The sequence below is a fragment of the Vigna umbellata genome, chromosome 5 (assembly GCF_029865625.1).
Source record: "Vigna umbellata cultivar VRB3 chromosome 5, Vumbellata_1.0, whole genome shotgun sequence".
NCBI classification, from domain to species: Eukaryota; Viridiplantae; Streptophyta; class Magnoliopsida; order Fabales; family Fabaceae; genus Vigna; species Vigna umbellata.
In genome coordinates this window covers 33,718,609-33,738,249 of record NC_142169.1, presented here as the reverse complement: position 1 = coordinate 33,738,249, position 19,641 = coordinate 33,718,609, and the positions used below count along the sequence as shown (strand labels likewise).

General features: G+C 33.9%; 3 protein-coding genes and 2 pseudogenes across 3 annotated transcripts; 4 read left to right on the top strand and 1 right to left on the bottom strand.

The window, feature by feature from the left end:
- The first annotated feature begins 1,669 nt into the window (after nucleotides 1-1,669).
- LOC124826220 (ribulose bisphosphate carboxylase/oxygenase activase, chloroplastic) lies at nucleotides 1,670-5,296 on the top strand. Its single transcript, XM_047298998.2, has 7 exons — nucleotides 1,670-1,828; nucleotides 2,536-2,864; nucleotides 2,964-3,063; nucleotides 3,160-3,245; nucleotides 3,622-4,094; nucleotides 4,643-4,953; nucleotides 5,056-5,296. Exons 1-6 carry the CDS (start codon nucleotides 1,784-1,786, stop codon nucleotides 4,927-4,929), a joined length of 1,320 nt encoding a protein of 439 aa, XP_047154954.1. The 5' UTR covers nucleotides 1,670-1,783; the 3' UTR covers nucleotides 4,930-4,953; nucleotides 5,056-5,296.
- Nucleotides 5,297-8,168: 2,872 nt separating this feature from the next.
- Nucleotides 8,169-10,561, top strand: LOC124826221 (L-type lectin-domain containing receptor kinase S.4 pseudogene; annotated as a pseudogene).
- An 884-nt stretch (nucleotides 10,562-11,445) lies between these two features.
- On the bottom strand, nucleotides 11,446-15,059 carry LOC124826222 (uncharacterized). Its single transcript, XM_047299000.2, has 4 exons — nucleotides 13,026-15,059; nucleotides 12,434-12,635; nucleotides 12,145-12,338; nucleotides 11,446-11,928 (listed from the first exon to the last, which is right to left on the bottom strand). Exons 1-4 carry the CDS (start codon nucleotides 14,818-14,820, stop codon nucleotides 11,849-11,851), a joined length of 2,271 nt encoding a protein of 756 aa, XP_047154956.1. The 5' UTR covers nucleotides 14,821-15,059; the 3' UTR covers nucleotides 11,446-11,848.
- Nucleotides 15,060-16,717: 1,658 nt separating this feature from the next.
- On the top strand, nucleotides 16,718-17,748 carry LOC124826229 (thaumatin-like protein). Its single transcript, XM_047299011.2, has 2 exons — nucleotides 16,718-16,907; nucleotides 17,075-17,748. Exons 1-2 carry the CDS (start codon nucleotides 16,718-16,720, stop codon nucleotides 17,746-17,748), a joined length of 864 nt encoding a protein of 287 aa, XP_047154967.2.
- A 545-nt stretch (nucleotides 17,749-18,293) lies between these two features.
- On the top strand, nucleotides 18,294-18,539 carry LOC148198168 (protein RADIALIS-like 6 pseudogene; annotated as a pseudogene).
- Nucleotides 18,540-19,641: the final 1,102 nt, after the last annotated feature.

The window sequence follows — 19,641 nt, the reverse complement described above, 5'->3', positions numbered from 1 at the left end:
GTTTAATGAATGACAATCAATTCCAATCGGTACACTTCATATAGTACAAAAACCAAATTAAATTTTTTTAAAATAAAAAGATGAAATTTATAAAATTATCGTAATGATAAAAAAAATTACAAAACCTAAACTAAACGAGAGTAACAAGTTTAGTGCATACTCACAATTTATCCCTAATCAGTGGAGTATTTCTTTATTAAATCATAGAAAATCTTATGGACCTGATACTCTATTCATACTCGCGAAAAATACATTTATTATATTTTATAATTAAATATTGAATTCTTTGATTAATTTATCAATAAGCTAAATATTTCTCCTTTTCTTTTTAACCAAATTAACACGTATTATTGCTGTGACTATACTATATCTATTATTAGACTTATCGTGTCAATCCAACTTCACGATGTAATACAAAATTATTAACATATATTAACATTTTGTGTTAAGGAATATTAAAAAATAGAACAGACTAACAACTTAACATCTTGGTACATCACACATAGTCATATTAATTTTAATTATACGTTTCATTTTTATAAAAGGATTTTTTTTTTCATTTGAAATTATAAGATTGATTTAGTGATAAAAGTTAGAAGAGAAGATGAGAGAGATTATGAGTTTAACTTTAACACTAACATTTGAAGGATTGAGAGTTATAAGATTAGTTTGAAAGATTTAAAAGAAAAAATAAAAGAAGTTGTAAGTTCAACATCTTCTACTAACAAAGAATATTAATAACTAACATTTGTAGATAAAGAAAAGCTCTTTACAATTGTATTTTAGTGATATAATATGTTTATATTTTAATTTAAGAAATAAAAGGTATGTATTAAAGTATTAGAATAATAAGTTATTATCGTTTATTTATTAAGTCAATTATAAATACTCTTATTTAAACATGCAGTTTGTTTGACGCAAAAGTGAAAATACTAAACAAGGTTTTTAGATAATTAAACATCAATTATTTGAAGTGATGTAATTATCTACTTTTTGTGTTTTTTTAATTTCTTTTCTGTTATTCCGAAGCTTATCAGTGGAGAAAAACTAGTGAAGTTGTGAGTTTCCTTTAATTGCAAAAATGAAGAATGTTAGCCACACACAACAAGTAGAAGAGACAAGGAGAGAGACAACAGCATGTTATCATCATAGAGTCCATAGATGTAATAGGGCTCAATCCCCTTCATGAAATTATAAGAGACTCACCAATTTAATTTCTGTCCTACCAATAATATATAATTCATCTTTATTTTTTCTCCACCTGAAAATACCAACTTATATATTCCATGAAAACTGAAAATGGAACAACTCATTGGCTAGCATGTGGGGTCATCAATACCATCTTTACGTAAGTAAAAGACCACCTCAAATATTATGGCACTTGAAAATTCTGATATTATTACCATTATGATTGGTTATCAAGATTCAAGAGCACTGAAATGACAGTAACCAATGCTTGAATTTGAATAAACGACATCACTCTCCTTCAAGACTTGTGTGGCAAACAAATCTCCTCAATTCTGGTGGAGATAGAAAAAGCTGCAATAACAACCTCAAAATCTGGGACTAAGAATGACAAAAACCTTGCAGCAACAGTATGCTGCCACGTGGTAGCTTATCAATCTTCTATGTGTGGATGTCAGGCTTCTGTGACCAATCCTTTTGTGCTCAAGCAACTACTATAAGTCAGACGTAGCCTTTGATCATAAGCCAGCTAGCACTGAATTTGCACTCGAAGAACAACCTTACCCTTTCTCTCCACAATTCCAAACACAACACTTCCATGGCTGCCTCCGTCTCCACTGTCGGAGCTGTCAACAGAGCTATTGTACGATACTTTTTCTACTTTCTTACACTGTTGCCTTTTTTGTGTCTTCTTTCACATGCATGTTTATCTAATCTTAGTTTCACATCCCCCTTCACTACACTTACTTTTTACTCCCCTACTTTTCTTTCAATTAAAAGAACTAGCATCATGGTTTCTCCCCCTATTGAATTATCGTTGATATAAGGCTTTTACCTTAGGAAATGGTAATGATCAAATGATAAATAGCTGAGGTTCAAATATAAAAAAAGGGTAACTTAAAATAGTGTCAGGGAAGGCTTTCACATGCGTATATTCCAATCCACATGTTTATTCACCTCACGTAGCCGTGTGTCATTTCCAAACATGCCGAGTTCAGATGATTGCTGCTTTTAAGCTGGTGCATCAAGGTGTTTGATGTGCATGTTTGCCTCATCATTATGTCTGATATAACATTACAATCTTACAAAATTAAAGATTTTCAACTAATCATTTATATACACATGCATCAGTTTTTTGTAGGCTTATGTATTAAAAGCTTATGTAGAGTTACAAAATGGAAACAGAAAAAACATTATATAAGATCTAAAATGTAGAACTTTCATATATAAATATTAAAGCAAGAATTTAATTAAACCAATCCTCGTATTTGATAGATAAGAGATTGTGAAATAGTGAATTTTTTTAGTAAGGAGAGTATGAAGAGTAGTTACTGTGATGTGATATTGCAGTTGAACCTGAATGGATCTGGAGCAGGAGCTTCAGCTCCCAGTTCAGCTTTCTTTGGCACAAGCTTGAAGAAGGCTGTTGCCTCAAGGGTCCCTAACAGCAAGGTGACGAATGGAAGCTTCAAAATTGTTGCTTCTGAGAAAGAGATTGAGGATACCAAGCAGACCAACAAGGACAGATGGAGGGGTCTGGCCTACGATATCTCTGATGACCAACAAGACATCACAAGGGGGAAGGGTATGGTTGATCCTCTTTTCCAAGCTCCAATGGAGGCTGGAACTCACTATGCTGTCATGAGCTCCTACGAGTACCTTAGCACTGGACTCCGCCAGTGAGTGCACTTGCTCACATAATCTCTAAACCGTTAATTTAGCGTTTCCTTCTGTTTTTGTCTCAAACTTACAATCATGATATGTGCTGCTTAATTTAGGCTTGACAACATAGAGGATGGTTTCTACATTGCTCCTGCTTTTCTGGACAAGCTTGTTGTTCACATCACCAAGAACTTCATGACCTTGCCCAACATCAAGGCATGCCACCAAACATGTTCTCTGCATAAATTGCACTTGAACTTTTGTCAAATTAGGTGACGCCATTCATGTTTTTTTTTTCAATTCCTTTTGCAGGTTCCTCTCATTCTTGGTATCTGGGGAGGCAAGGGACAAGGAAAATCTTTCCAATGTGAGCTTGTCTTTGCCAAGATGGGAATCAAGTAAGTTCTTGCTGAACTATCCCCTTCATGATCTCCCGAACCACATTGAAATATAGCTAAAGTAATTTTATATATAAAATCACATGTTCTGTATCACGTAGAAGAATCAATTCTGTGTACAAAACTCATTTTGACTTTACGCAACTTTTGTGTTGAACCCACCTTATTCTAGATATTTTACATGCTTTAAAATAAACATGTCCAAGCATAAATCATTTCACTTCAAATTCATTTTCACAAATCCCTCACTCAAATAGAGTAGAAAGTGTTGATATCTTGCAAAACTCATGCTTCATCAAAGTTTTGAATTAAATTGTAATGAAGGGTCATAAACATTGTTTATATTTGATTTGTTTCAATTGTGATTCCATTACAGCCCCATCATGATGAGTGCTGGAGAGTTGGAAAGTGGAAATGCCGGAGAGCCAGCAAAATTGATCAGGCAGAGATACCGTGAAGCTGCAGATCTGATCAACAAGGGAAAGATGTGTGCTCTGTTCATCAACGATCTTGATGCAGGAGCAGGTCGTCTTGGTGGAACCACCCAGTACACTGTGAACAACCAGATGGTGAATGCCACTCTCATGAACATTGCTGATAACCCTACAAATGTGCAGCTTCCTGGTATGTACAACAAGGAAGAGAACCCCCGTGTGCCCATCATTGTCACTGGTAACGATTTCTCAACATTGTATGCTCCTCTCATTCGTGATGGGCGTATGGAGAAGTTCTACTGGGCACCAACAAGGGATGACCGCGTTGGTGTTTGCAAGGGAATTTTCCGCACCGATGGTGTTCCTGAAGAGGACATTACAAAGCTTGTTGACACCTTCCCAGGCCAATCCATTGGTAAGAACTACGAACCAAACACTGTAACACTAAGGTAGAAGAATTTGGTGAGTGACATTTTAAAATCACACAACATAATATATATATATATATATATATATATATATATATATATATATATATATATATATATATATATATATATATATATATATATATATATATATATATATATATATATATAAACAATGTTACACAGTTACACAGTTAACTAATCAGAAGTCAAATCATGCTAAACATGACTTTTTAGTTACTGAACGAATCACTCAACCTATCGTATGAGCTAAATCTTCGTAATAATAACTATTTTAAAAGTCATATAAAATGCAATTGCTGATTAATTGATAGTATAAAACTGTTTTACACCATGAATGCCTAGTCATTAAACTCGTATTTAAAAATAGAACAAAAGATGATAAAACCAAGGAGCATTTTGATTAATCACAATATATAATATCACCCTTGTTTTGAAATATTGTACAGAACAAGTTAGAACAAGAAAGAGAAAGATAACAAATACTAATGATATACCATCCCATGTGCTGCAGATTTCTTTGGTGCACTGAGGGCCAGAGTGTATGATGATGAAGTGAGGAAGTGGGTTTCTGGTGTTGGTGTTGATGGTATTGGGAAGAAGCTTGTGAACTCAAAGGAAGGACCTCCTACCTTTGATCAGCCCAAGATGAGTCTGGACAAGCTCTTGCAGTATGGTAACATGCTTGTCCAAGAACAAGAAAATGTGAAGAGAGTCCAATTGGCTGACAAGTACTTGAATGAGGCTGCTCTTGGAAATGCTAACGAAGATGCTATTAAGAGTGGATCTTTCTTCAAATAGACTTACCGACATACATGATTGCAGGTTTGCATCAAGCTTAATCTTCCTTCAACTTGCAACAATAATGTTAGGCTCAATCTTCAAATCTCACTTTGATCTGAAATTCTTCTTGCATTGTTTGTGCAGGCAAAGCAACCCGGCAAGTAAATATTTCTGTCACTGATGGTTGTACTGGTTCAATGGTCCAAGTGCTAGCAATTGTGATGGCACTTGTGTATTACATTCTTAGCATTCTCAATGTGTTGTGTGCAAAGAGAAGATGCTAAGTTTGAAATAATTTTACTATATGTTTCTTATTGGACTCCTCTCTATAATTTTGGGTTACAGTTTGCACTTAATGAATCTGGTGCCTTTTCCTTTTGTCATATATACTTGATTTTTATTTTTATTTTTGTCTGACGTGCATTCATATATAGCCACTATAGCTTCGTTTTCGAAGTGCTGAGGCTTTGAAAAACTTGGAGAGAGATCGAGTTTAGATAATAAACTGTTAAAAAAACATCACAAATCATAAACATTAACAATTTCAACATTCAAAGGAAAAGAAAAACATTGATATATATTATTTCTTGCATACCCTTCAAATATAAAGCACCTTGATCATGAATACCAAACATCGTTTCCAGAAAGTGATTAAGTTTGGAAAAATATTGACACTGCTGAAAAGAATCGTTCGAAAAATGAGCACAATTGATGCAGAAGTATATAACAAAGGCAATGAGAGTGCTGTAAATTTTGTCCTTCAAGAAAAAAACCCTTTTAAACAAAATTCTAAAAAATTAGTCGGGTGAGGAAATTAATAAGAGGACATCAAGCTCATGAAAAAATCAAGCATCTTTCTACCATGCTATTATATTACTTTGAATTTTGAAGTCAAAGAATCAAAGCAGAAAAAAAAGGGTCTGATCTGTGTAAATACTATTCACAGGTCAAGCACATTCACCTACATACATCTCTCTATGCTAACAAGGTCCACGTGCAAACAAATAAATTGTGGATACTAAATTTACAAAATAACTGTTTGACACCCAAAATCCTATTACTTACGAGAATGAGAAAAAAATGTAAATACAAAAGTGGGCATAGTAGGATATGAAAAAAAGAACAGAAGAAAAATAATGTGTTAGCTATACTAGTAAAAGGAAGAGATGTCTTAAAAAGAACAGAAGAAAAATAATGTGTTAGCTATACCAGTAATAGCATAGTAGGAACAAGACTTTGTTGTTTGAGAAACCTATATAATGATGGTTTTATAATGTTTTTCATATACAATTAATTGATAATTCTGTTATAATATAATCAAACTCTAATGTTTTTCTCTTGTACAAATGGTGAGGAAATATCTGAAAAGGTATAAATTCTAAGTTGTCACAAAGCAACATTAAGAAATTGCATGCATAAATGAGTAAGGTGGGGGCTAGGCTATATGGATTAGCTAGATGAGACAGCTTTTCCAAGAGCCAGAGAATAGTGATGAGCACTAGTGATGTGTGACTTTCTCATTATTTGTGTCTATGCAATTAGAGGAAAAAGAAATGGAAAAGGTAGACATTTTTTTATTGAAGTATTCACTTTTTGTTTGGGATGAGAAATGTGAAACAAAACGGTATTTTCGGGATTCATGAAAGGAAAATCTCTCCTTCCCTTCAATTGGCATGTAACAAGGAGGGGTGATTGATATATTTTTTCTTCATTTTTTGTTTAAAAGGTTCAATCACATTATACATGATAAATTGAAAAATAATATATATTTTAATGATAAGAGAAAATAATAAAATAAATAATTAGGTTTAAACTAATTTTTAATTAATGTACGAATATTTTCATTATTTATTAATTTTTACTCATTTGCATAAGTGAGAGACAATTTTTAACAATTTTATTTTTATTCTCCATTTTTTAGTTTTACTCTTTCTCTATTTCATTTATGACGTGAAGGAGCATTAGAGCAAGCACTAAAATTTGAGTGGAGGTAGTCAAATTTGCCACGAATAGACAAGACGTGCAATTTGACACAACTATATCTGGGTAGGAATTTGGATTGGTCCAGTACACATTAAAAGATGCTTTTCATAATTACATGCTACTGTAATTTTACCAACACACATCTTTATAAAACAAGTAATATGAGTTTACTCTATAAGTTAATTCATAAAAAAAATGTACATATTGGTATAATTTGATTATTAGAATTAAATTTGATTGATTTGAATTAAATCAACTTAAAAAAAACCCAGAAATTAGTTTTTTTTCAACTTTTAGTTCAAATTTGTGTTATATATCTTTTCTGTATCAGATAAATTCAAAACATCTGACTTTTTAAAGTGAAAAGTATACCTTAAAAGATAAAATATGATTTATAATATCACTAAGCTTATAAACTAATTAATCTGGAAAATGCATAAACTATCTTGTCCAGAATTGTTCAAATCTTTTGGATATACAATTGTACTAAATACTCCAAAAAAATAATTTCATTACTCAAAATTATTTTATTTGAATAGGATTACTTTTCGTCAAAGATACTTATTATCCATATTAAAAATACCATAATAAAAAATTAATGATTGAAATCTAAATCAGAACACAACTTGACCTTCATAAATGAGTAATTCCATTTAAATTTGATAATCACAAACCTTTTGAAAGAACATGTAATTACCATACCAATGTTGACCTGTTTGTACTTCAACTCCAACCCACAGATATATCACCTATAAGTCGGTTTCCCAAATTGGCAAACAAGTAAAATTGGTGTAAAGCCAAACCTAAGTACACCACTCTATTATTTTGTTGTGTTACCTGCATGTTCTGACTTTCATGGTGTCGCTTACACCAGAAGACAAGCCCCGGAAAATGACAACTTTCTTTGCTGAGTTGGAGAGGCTCCATGTTTAATTATATCTAATATTCTGAAACATATATAATCAGAATCAAACTCTTGCATATCAAATTATAAATCATGATATTAAGCTAACCAACTTTCTTTTATATTATTCAATACAACTATAATTTAAAAATTAAGGAAACCAAGAGATAAAGTTCTGATCCATGGAAGTTGTAAAGCAAAACAATTGACAACAAATATTCACATGCTATCCACGTTCAGCTAGACTACTTATTAACAAATTCATGGTGGATAACACATTTTATGGGAAAGGGACCATAAGAGGAGATGGCAACACATAAAATAAATTGTATAAAGCTGATACAGAAAAAAAAAATGAAGTGGAAGTGGGCGATGATGATATTCAAAATGGTAAAGCTGTGTTAAGTCACAATCTGTGGTAAACACCAAACATGTGAGAGAAATCAATCAAACAAGTAATAACCACGTTTCAGTTTACAATCCACACACTCTTGAATAGCACATCACAGCAGAACGCACTATTAATTTGAGTTTACCTAATGAGTTATACAAACAATATGAACTATGTAACATGTGTGTACAGTTTTTTTGGTTGCTCTGCCTCGTGATGGCCAAAACCAGAACATTTCTGCTTGGGCTTCCTCTCTGTGTTTTGACCCTTCTTCTGGTCACAAACACTGCAAAGTGTCAAGAGTTTTTCTTCAACGGATTTGATGGTGCTTCTGCCACCAACATCGCCTTAAACGGAGGAGCAGTGATTGAGCACAAGGGCTTGCTTCGTTTAACAAACAACACTCAGAGAGTAATTGGGCACGCGTTTTATCCAACCCCAATTCAGTTCAAGCACAACAACAAAAGCTCTTCCACCGACCCAAAACTTTTTTCCTTTTCCACTGCTTTTGCGTTTGCAATCATCCCTCAGTACCCAAAACTCGGTGGCCACGGTTTTGCCTTCACCATTTCGCGCTCCAGGTCGCTGTCGGATGCATACCCGAGTCAGTATTTGGGCCTCCTCAACCCAAAAGAATTGGGGAATTTCTCAAACCACCTTTTCGCAGTGGAGTTCGATACCGTCCAAGACTTCGAGTTCGAGGACATCAATGACAACCATGTTGGTGTCAACCTCAACAACATGGTATCCAACAAATCCGTTGAAGCTGCGTTTTTCCCTGAGGATTCAACCAATAAGCAAAACCTGAGTTTGAAGAGTGGTAAAGTGACACAAGCATGGGTTGATTATGATTCATCAACGAACCAATTGGAGGTTAGACTCTCCCCAACTTCCTCCAAACCCACTTCCCCAATTTTAAAATACAAAGTAGATCTGTCACCAATTCTCCAAGATTCCATGTACGTGGGGTTCTCTTCTTCGACAGGGTTACTCGCAAGCACACACTATATTTTGGGTTGGAGCTTCAAAATAAACGGAGAGGCCAAAACCCTCTCACTGCACAAGCTCCCATCTCTCTCTGCCTCCAACAAAACTCAAAAGCGCTTAAAATTAGGACTCTCCCTTTTATTGGTTCTAACACTCGCCACAATTTCTCTGGGGTGTTACCTATTCAGAAGAATGAAGAACACCGAAGTAATCGAAGCTTGGGAGAGGGACGTTGTTGGGCCACACAGATTCCCATACAAAGAGCTACACAAAGCTACGAAGGGTTTCAAAGACAAGAACTTCCTGGGGTTCGGAGGGTCCGGTCGCGTCTACAAAGGGGTTCTCCCGAAGTCCCACAAGGAAATCGCCGTGAAGCGAATCTCGCACGAATCGAAACAACGTATGCAGGAGTTTGTGTCAGAAGTATCAACCATAGGAAGACTCCGACACAGAAACCTGGTACAGCTACTAGGTTGGTGTCGGAAACAAAACGACCTTTTACTTGTGTACGATTTCATGAGAAATGGAAGCTTGGACAGATACTTGTTCGGTCAACCGAGGAAAATACTAACGTGGGAGGAAAGGTTTAAGATAATAAAGGGAGTGGGTTTGGGGTTGGTGTATTTGCATGAGGAGTGGGAACAAACGGTGATTCACAGAGACGTCAAAGCGGGGAACGTTTTGTTGGATAGTGACATGAATGGGAGGTTGGGGGATTTTGGGTTGGCCAAGCTTTACGAGCATGGTGCCAAGCCTAGCACCACACGTGTGGTGGGAACGATGGGGTACCTTGCACCTGAACTCACACGAACGGGGAAACCCACCACCAGTTCTGATGTTTACGCTTTCGGAGCGTTGTTGTTGGAGGTGGTGTGCGGGAGGAGGCCCATTGAGGTGAAGGCATTGCCGGAGGAGCTGGTGCTGGTGGACTGGGTCTGGGAGCGGTGGCGCATGGGGGCGCCGCTGGCGGTGGTGGACCCCAGGTTGGGTGGGGCGTTTGATGAGGTGGAAGTTTTGGTAGTGATTAAAGTGGGGTTGTACTGTTCCGCGGAGGCACCAGAGAAGAGGCCCAGCATGAGGCAGGTGGTGAGGTATTTGGAGAGGGAGGTGGCGCCGCCTCCGCCGGTGGTTTACGGGAAAAAAGAAGATGGTGGTGGTGGCTACTACGAGGAGTTACATTCGTATTCGCCGTGGTCGTCGGTGGGTGATGACGTGGCGTCGTCTCTTTCACTTTCCGGTGGCCGGTAAAGGACAAAAGAAACCATATAATAACTAATTTGCAATAGTTGGAATTAAAGGGTCAAAAGATTCTCTTCTCTGACTATTGACTAGAATAATTGTCTTTTTATTTTTCCTCTAAATTAACGTGAGATTTTTAATTTAAATTTCTGTATTGAATGAAATTTGTTTGTTTATTTGTTAAGACTAAACTTCCAACACTTCTTAGAAAAATAATTTAGAATAAAGATTAAATAAAGTTTAATAATAAATTAATAATTTATTTACAAATTAAAAATTGTTTTTTCTATTATAGCGATAATTTTAACTTTTTTTAACATATTATAACCTTTGCCTTTTAATATGTTATTAATTATTATTTTTAATGTATTCTCGTATTAATTACTCTTCTTCTTTTTATAGAAATAGTTTGTTTATTAAAAAATATTTGATAACCATATTAACGTTATTTAAATTATTTTTAATTCGGGTATAACTTAATTTTTTTTTATAAATAATTTATAAAAATATTTATGAAAAACAATTATCCGAACATTAAAAGTGAGAAGTTTTATTAAGTACTTATGATCCGGAAACGAGTTTAAATTTTTATTTTATTTATATATGAAACTTGAATTATTTATTATTTGACAATTTATCAGAAAAAGTAATAAATACTTTATTCCCAAAGTAAGAAAATGAAAATTACACGTTATTATAATTGTATAATTTTTATATTAAAGTATACATCACAGATATTATAATGCATCGTTAACTGAATGATAAATAATCATCAATCTTATCCAAAATCACATTTTGTAACATAACTTATTAAAATTATAGTATAAATTATATTAAATTATTTCATTTAATAAAGTATTTAAAAATAAGGGTAAAATAAAAAGTATTATTTTCACTTTTAAGATGCTAATTTACTCAAAATAAATTAAAACATAAACCTAGTATGTGAGTAAGAAATTATTCAAGTGAAAATACTCACGAGCTTGTTTAATTGTGATAATGTATTACAGTAATTCATAAAAGGCAAATCTTAGCCAAAAATGAAAACCGCAGATTCTAACGGTCGATTTCCTTTTCATTTACTTCAGTTTGCAATAGCTATACACTCTAGAAGTGCAAGAAAAACAGCAAAACTATTAAATACAGGAGATGTAACGGAACTAACTACTGTACAAGAACATTGCAAATCATGCCAATTCACATATATATATATATATATATATATATATATATAACAATTAAATAGGATGCTGGATGATGCACTTCCCTTGTTCACCGAGCACCTCCTCAATCTCCTTCCATCTTCCAACAGTAATTTCTACAAACAAAAACTTGGAAACAATGGAAACACCTTTTCTGAATTAGGCAATAATGTGGGAAGCTATTAGCACTAATCAACAAACAAATCCATGGTTATTCTCTCTGATCATTTGCTATTGATTTACCAACTTTTCAACAGTGTTTTCATCCTCGCTATCTTTCCCACAACTGAAAATTTCATCATCATCAAACCCTACAATCAGTTGAAAACATGTTCGTTAATATAACTTTCTACCGCACAATACTTTATAATACTTTAGGAAATAAAAATAACAAAATGAAGTTAAATTCTTTATAAGCTACAAACAACTCACAGATAGGTTGATTTAATTGTTTCTTCTTATTTTACTTTACTAGAAGTGTTTAATGAGAGATTTGTCCAAACAGATCCTAAGCACATGTAGTTTACCTTCACCCAATTCTTCAGCTTCATCATTTAAAGGCCTTAAAAGCATAGTGTTAACTGAAGATGGATCCAGTGCCATCCAATCTGAGTTCCCATACTCGTCTGTGTATAAATCCCTTGGCCTAATCCACTCATCAACAGAACTAATGCTGTCAAATGATAAGGGGTCACTAAAATCATGGTCTTTGCTCACAAACCTGAAAGAAAAGTTAAACAGAATAATAATTCTCTTCAATTGGCAACTGCATTAAAACAAACTATCAATATTCAATGTACAACAGTTTAAGCTCACATTTGTCTTAATCGTAAATTGCAGTGAACAAAGACAAGATCGGTAAGGTGTTGGCGCTCTATGTAATTCCTTGTGTTGACTATTTGTTCAAAAGGAATCTGGTTTCTCTTCCAGGACATCACACTGGATGTTTGGCTGAGAATACGAATTGCTAACCGTGATAAGTTTGGGCAGCCTCCTCCATATGTTGACCACCATTCAGCTAGAAAAATAGCATATCTAAGTCTTGTGTACAGAAAATTTAAATTATCAAGCATATAAGTCAAATAGAATCCAACAGTCAAACTCCAGAAACATTTCATCAGAGAAATATTTCAAAAGAACTACGCTGGCAGTGTTTCTTAAACTACAAGTAGTTTGTGGAGAACTTTCAGACAAACTTCAACTTCTACAGCATTGGTCATCATGCCAAAGCATAAAGCCTTGACACAAATTTAAATTTTGTTGTCTTCCATCTTATCAGTTTGGACATCAGCGTTCTTGTACTACTACTGTTTTCACACTTGAATAGATTCTAATTCATTTTTCAATTAAGTTACTTAAACTTAGAAAAGTTGAATCATAATATAACATATGTGTATACTACTCTTACAAGGAAGCAGATTATCTCTTGCTCTAACTGCCATCTTTCTCCCAAAGTCCCCCGCAGCAGACTTGTACAAGTTTATCTCTTTGATAATTTTATCTTGGATTCTTGTATCAGGTACCAATCTCTCTATGCAGTCAAACATTCCTGAGACAATCTGACTGTGTATATCTCCTTGAATACTATAAAAGAACTTTGGATTAAGGTAGAATCCAGCAGAATGAAGAGGATGATGCCACAGCCTTTCCCATCTATGATGTATAATATTCCAGTACACCATATACTCCTCCCTCTTACCAAGTGCCTTTTTAATTGCTTCTTTTGCCCGGTACATTCCAGCATAAATGTATCCCATTGCAGGTCTCATCTCACTACTAGCTATTCTCAGAACTTTTAAGAGAGGGGTTGTTAGACGAACAATCATGTCACACGAGGACCAAAATGTTTGACTGCTTAGGCAATCTAACATTTCAAGCCCTGCTGATTTCTTCGAATATGGGCAGTCTGCCCACTCCTGAGAAGTCACCAAGGCCTGTAAATTGTGTTTAAGATCAACCATCCGTTTCAATGTGGAAAAGTTTGTTGCAAATTGTGAAAAAGATGGATCCACAATATCATTCCCTAAGGTATACCTTTTAACCATAACTAAAATTGCACTGTAATTGTACACAAATCTTGTTACTGATTTAGCTTGTTCAATCACTGCACTAATCCACTCAAGGTTTCCAAAATCTTCAAGAATGAAATCAATGCAACGAGCAGCAGAAGGGCTCCAATAAAGGGTGGGAAAGGTGTCTGTCAGCCGTCTACCAGCAATAGCGTATTGTTCTTCACCAGACGTAATCACTTGCAGCACTTGCCCGACTCCAACTTCATCTACCACTTGTTTTATCATGTCATACAGAAAATCTGCAGAGGTTGAAATCTCAGTTGCATCCAAAGATTTCAAAAAGACAATGCCTTCAGGACAATAAGCCAAAAAGCTCATCAGTTCTCTCCCAGATTCTGTTGTCCATTGATCAACCAAAATGGAACAGCCAGTCCTCCCCCAAGTCATCTTGCATCTATCTATATCATTCTTCACTTCCTCCACAGAGTTCTTCAGGATCCAACCCCGAAGTTCATGATGCGAGGGCCGTTCGAAACCCGCACCCCTTGAAGCAATTGCATCAACCATTTCATGAAAATAGACTGAGTTCACAGCATCAAAAGGTGCACCAATGTCATACAAAAACCTACCAATCGCCATATGAATGTGATTGTCCCCTCTTTTGGGAAACAGTCCGTTCTTCTCCACAGCAACAACACCCTCCGAGTTTGCATAAATTGCTGCAGGATTCTTACTAGCTCTCATCTTCTTCCTCCTTTCCATATTCTTACTCATTCCTTCTCCAGGATTCACTACAAAACTTGAATTGTGGTCCACTCCAATGGCAAGCACCCCCTGATTGACATCAACCTGGTTATTATTAGGAAGCGAGTTCACAACAGTGGTCAAAGGATTAACATTCATAATCTCCTCCTCGATCTTCTGCTTCCTCCTCTTCTTCACCACAACCCCATCCAAACTCTGCTGCATGTGAACCCTGACATCATGGGGGACACGGCTGCAAGTGGATGCATTCCCTTTCTGGCAAGCAAGGTGTTCCTTAATCCTATGAATCCCACCACCCTTGAACATCTTCAGACAATATATGCACTTCAGTTGCACCTTGTCCCCATTCTTAAACATCTGAACATGTTTCCATGCCGGGTCATGTTTCTGGGATGTAATTGGCACCGGTTCCAGATTCGAACCCATTTTTCCCTATAATCACAGCCACCATTTCAGAGATTAATAATAACATAACAGCCCTATTAGTGTGATGCAACAAAAACAACCACTTTCTCATGACCGAAATCGGTGTTTACTTTCCACAGAGCCAAATTGTTACGAAGATGCAATCCTTTTCAAAATCAATTCCTTAACGCTTCTGGGTCTGGTTTAGATGAAAAATAAACGGAAATTGAAGAACCAAATAGAGATAGTGGGAAAAAAATGCATACCCGGTTTGATGAATCGCTTTTTTTTAATTATTGGAGGAGAAGAGGGGAATAGGAAGAGAGAATGAACCGACTCCAAAAGTGAGAAGAGAAAAGAACCGTGGAAATGTGACCGGACAGACCGGTTAGGGCATAGAGAGAGGGATCCGGTTGAGTTGGCTTCGCTTGAAATAGATCCGGTTTCGGCGGCAAAAGGTACCTACCCGGACCGGTTTGTTTTGCCACAAAGAATGAGAAAACCGATATTCGTGCCGATCCTCTCCTCCGGAATCTTGTCTCCTGTTTTTATATTATTTTAGAGTTTAAATTTTAAGTATCTTTTTTGAAAAAGCAATTACTCTTACATTAAGTACAAATCAATATATTTTTTTAAGATAGATAACATAAAAACTGCACAATTTACCATGCAGATGTCCATAAACTAATCCAATTCAAGGAAAAACGTTTAAATCAATAACAAAATAACAAAAACACGATCATTTTAGTTGTTGGTTTAAAAAAAAAAGTTAAATCAAATTTCTAGTTTCAAGATAAATTAGTTAAAAACTCTTTATCATATATGTATATTTACATAATATATGTATATTTATATAATGTAGTATTATTAAACATTGCAATTACATTAATAATGAGACATAAATAATAATAATGATAATCAGAATAAACATTTAAGAACCTAATAATAATTGTGTTGATAATTAAAAAAATATATATATATATATATATATATATATATATATATATATATATATATATATATATATATATATATATATATATATACACACACGTGGGGTTTGCTAATTTACGTAAGGTTTTTTTAGTTGATACATTTTAGCAAAGTATATCAAGTTTTAATGGAAAAAAAATCTAATAAAAGTTAGTTATTGACTTAATAACTACTTTTTATTTTTTTATTTTGAAAAAAATTAATTACTATTAATACACATGCCAGCAATCATGGATGATAAATAACTATATGACAGCAATCATGGATGATAGAGTTTAAGATTTAGGGGTTAGGGTTTATGTTTAGAGTTTAGGGTTTAGGTAGGGTTTAGGGTTTAGCGTTTAGGATTTAGAGTTTATGGTTTAGAGTTTAAGGTTTAAGTTTTTTTTTTAAATAAAAAATAAAAGATAGTTATTAAGTATAAATAACTAACTTTTATTTTTTTATTTTAAATTAAATATTAAAATTATTAAAATATTCTTGGTTTAAAGTATGTTTTTTTTTAATGGAGATTTTTTTCTCCATTAAAACTTTTATATATATATATATATATATATATATATATATATATATATATATATATATATATAACATTAGTAAAAGATATTTTTCTCAATTTCTTTATACATATTCTAACTAGTTTAGATGTATTTGAGTAGTGAATTAGGTTAGATATATCCATTGAGTTAAGTAAATGTATTATTTTTGGCATGAGAAAGAATATAAATATCCAATTGTAGTCATTTTGATTAACCGGTATTTAAAAAAAAAGATTTTAGTTATCTTCATGGTTTTCTGGAAATAAACTACTAACATAATTTTCTTTTTCACATCTAATTAAAAATCTCTGCTTAATTTTTCTTTAACAAATATTAATTCTCAAGGGAGAATAAGAGGTGAAAGTGGTGGGAAACAGTTTTCAAACATGATTAGAAAATGGCTAAAAACAAGGAACCTCCACATAGCTTTTTTTCCTTCTCAGCAGCACCATGAAATGAAACACAACACAGTTGAACAAGGAAGGAGCAGAAACGGTTCCACTTTCCTAAACTCAATGCTTTCTTCCTCACATTACTTCCTTTTCTTCTGCATTCTAGTCTCCATCTCCGACACAGGTTCTGATTTTCTTCCCTCTCACAATCCATGCATAAAGCTTTTCACATCATTTTTTGTCTTCATGATTAGCTATTCCCTTGAATGTTAAATGTTTGTAGTCTTCATTTGTGGTATTAATGCTTATAATAGTTTTACTCTGAATAATTTATGGTGTCATGTGAAACAGATGGAACAGAACTCATAGTGGCGAACAACTGCAAAGAAAGTGTATGGCCCGCAATTCTCGGCAATGGAGGACACCCTTCACCAAAACATGGCGGGTTTTATCTTGGAAGCGGCGAAGAGGTTGTTGTCCAAGTCCCTGAAGGTTGGTCAGGGAGAATCTGGGGCAGACAAGGGTGTTACTTCGACCAACAAACAGGCAAAGGTTATTGTCAAACAGGAGATTGTGGAGGGCTATTGCAATGCAATGGTATCGGTGGAGTCCCTCCAGCAACCCTAGTAGAAATGACCCTTGGAACCTCAAAATCAGCGTTGCATTTCTATGATGTTAGTTTGGCTGATGGGTTTAACCTTCCAGTGTCAATGAAGCCAGTGAGTGGTAGTGGTGCAGGTTGTGGTGTTGCTGGCTGTGAAGCTAACTTGAACGTTTATTGCCCTTCAGCTTTGGTTGTGGAGAGAAATGGGAAGGTTGTGGGGTGCAAGAGTGCTTGTTTGGCAGCAAAGTCAGATAGGTATTGCTGCACTGGTGAGTTTGCTGGAAGATGCAAGCCAACTGTGTTTGCTCGTCTCTTCAAGACCGTTTGCCCTAATGCTTATAGTTATGCTTTTGATGATTCATCAGTCCTCAAGACTTGTGTGGCACCTCGCTATGTCATTACATTTTGCCCTCCACATTGATCATTTCTCTGTGCTGTTTTCACTCTTTTCTTCTTCTTCTTCATTCAGTCTAAACTGTTGTTTCTCTTAGTTTTGCAATTTTCAAGTTTCATTTATATCTATCAGATTATTAATCTGTTATATTATATCATATATAAAGTCATGAAATATATAACTTATAGCTCATCTCCTTTGTTAAATCATATATATTTATAATTTTCTAATTAATATTTACTTAGAAAACAATATTCATCCACGCATGGATTATATCATACTTAAAAATAGCACTGATGTAAATTAAAAACAATTAATAACCAGTGAGATTCATTCATATCTTTTTGGGTGTCATTCAGATAAGGATATTAACAGAATTGATATCTGTCAGTCATTCAATCTATTTATATTTGTTTCTTCAAGGTTATCCACGACTGACCCTATACTCAAGCCACAACTTACGTAAATGTTGACTCCCCTCCATAAAGGATAAGTGCAACAATCGTAGCAAACATATACATCAATATTTCTCTTATTGTGTACTTTCAAATGGAATGAAAGCACACGTTGACATGAACAACAAAGAACAACGTCATTCCTCTTGGACAAGACTGCAGAACAAACAATTTGAGAAGGCATTGGTCTTGTATGGTGAAGACACACCAGATCGGTGGCATAATATAGCGAAAGAAGTTGGTGATAAATCAGTGGAGGAAGTGAAGAGACACTACGCAATTCTTTTAGAAGATGTAAGCAGAATAGAGTCGGGACATGTTCCAATTCCAGAATACTAGTTCTCTGAAAACATGCATGGATGATAGATGCAGAGAGGTATGCTTAATTAAGATATATATTTTATTGTTATGATTCCAGACTTTTCTTTTGCCTTTTGCATTCATTACTTTTACACATTAATATGGGTGGAAAAGAGATTTCATTCTTCATCTCAGAATGTCAAGTTTAACAACATGAAATGAAATGTAAGTTTATTTTAGCCATACTATATAATACATGTTAACTTTTACGAGATTTTTCTTTTTCTTTTTACTTATGGAAATGTTTTTCTAATCACCTAATGAAAACAAGTGCATCATGTCTATTTACCTTTTTTTCATTCTGGCAAAAACTTGTTAAATCTTAAAAATAAATAATTTCCATGATTTGTTATTATTAAATAGTTTTTTATTGTAAATACTTTTTTAAATTTAAGAAAGTAATTATCAAAAGAATAAAATAATAATTTTAATTTATAATATAATTAAATTTAGATTAATATATATATATATATATAATTATTTTAGTTTAAAATAATGGTTATTTTAAAGATAAAAAAATTGAGAAAAAAAAAACGAATCCTCTTATATGTAATACAAATAATGTGTACACAAAAAAATAAATTCTTTATATGTAGATATAAATTATTTTTTAAATAAATTAAAATGATACACAGTCTCTACTTTTTCGATTAAACATCAATAGTATTATTTCTCTTCTATCTTGTAATTTATCGAAATTAATCATAATGCAGTTCACCATGTAATAATTTTATTCCTTTTAAGTATGCAGGCTTCCATCCCAAGTATCGTATTTTCTGTGAGTTCCGCTGCAATAAAACCAGCTTGGAACCTTGGTAAAAAAAACATTTCAAGAAATAAGAATGTTTTATTCGTTGTTTATAGCAGACTGAAACTATTTACCCCTTGTAATCGACATCAATATTCAATAAATATGTTACTAATGCTATCATTGTAAAGTTTCTGTATAGTGTAAGGGTCACAAATTTGAACTTCAACAAAAATACTTCAATATGTTACTTATAATATTTTTTTATTTCAATGACTAAAATTTATTTCATCTATAATTATATTTATAACTACGTACACATTTTGTTTTTTCAATTTTACTCTTTTAATTACTATT

Bases quoted from the DNA above. Each gene is read 5' to 3' on its own strand.
- LOC124826220 (XM_047298998.2), top strand. From the start codon at position 1,784: ATGGCTGCCTCCGTCTCCACTGTCGGAGCTGTCAACAGAGCTATT. The intron at 3,246-3,621 runs GTAAGTTCTTGC...ATTCCATTACAG, and splicing joins TTTGCCAAGATGGGAATCAA to CCCCATCATGATGAGTGCTG. The intron at 4,095-4,642 runs GTAAGAACTACG...CATGTGCTGCAG, and splicing joins CTTCCCAGGCCAATCCATTG to ATTTCTTTGGTGCACTGAGG.
- LOC124826222 (XM_047299000.2), bottom strand. From the start codon at position 14,820: ATGGGTTCGAATCTGGAACCGGTGCCAATTACATCCCAGAAACATGAC. The intron at 12,339-12,433 runs GTGAGCTTAAAC...CTTTTCTTTCAG, and splicing joins AATTTACGATTAAGACAAAT to GTTTGTGAGCAAAGACCATG. The intron at 11,929-12,144 runs GTAAACTACATG...AACTGATTGTAG, and splicing joins AGCTGAAGAATTGGGTGAAG to GGTTTGATGATGATGAAATT.
- LOC124826229 (XM_047299011.2), top strand. From the start codon at position 16,718: ATGATTAGAAAATGGCTAAAAACAAGGAACCTCCACATAGCTTTTTTT. The intron at 16,908-17,074 runs GTTCTGATTTTC...CATGTGAAACAG, and splicing joins AGTCTCCATCTCCGACACAG to ATGGAACAGAACTCATAGTG.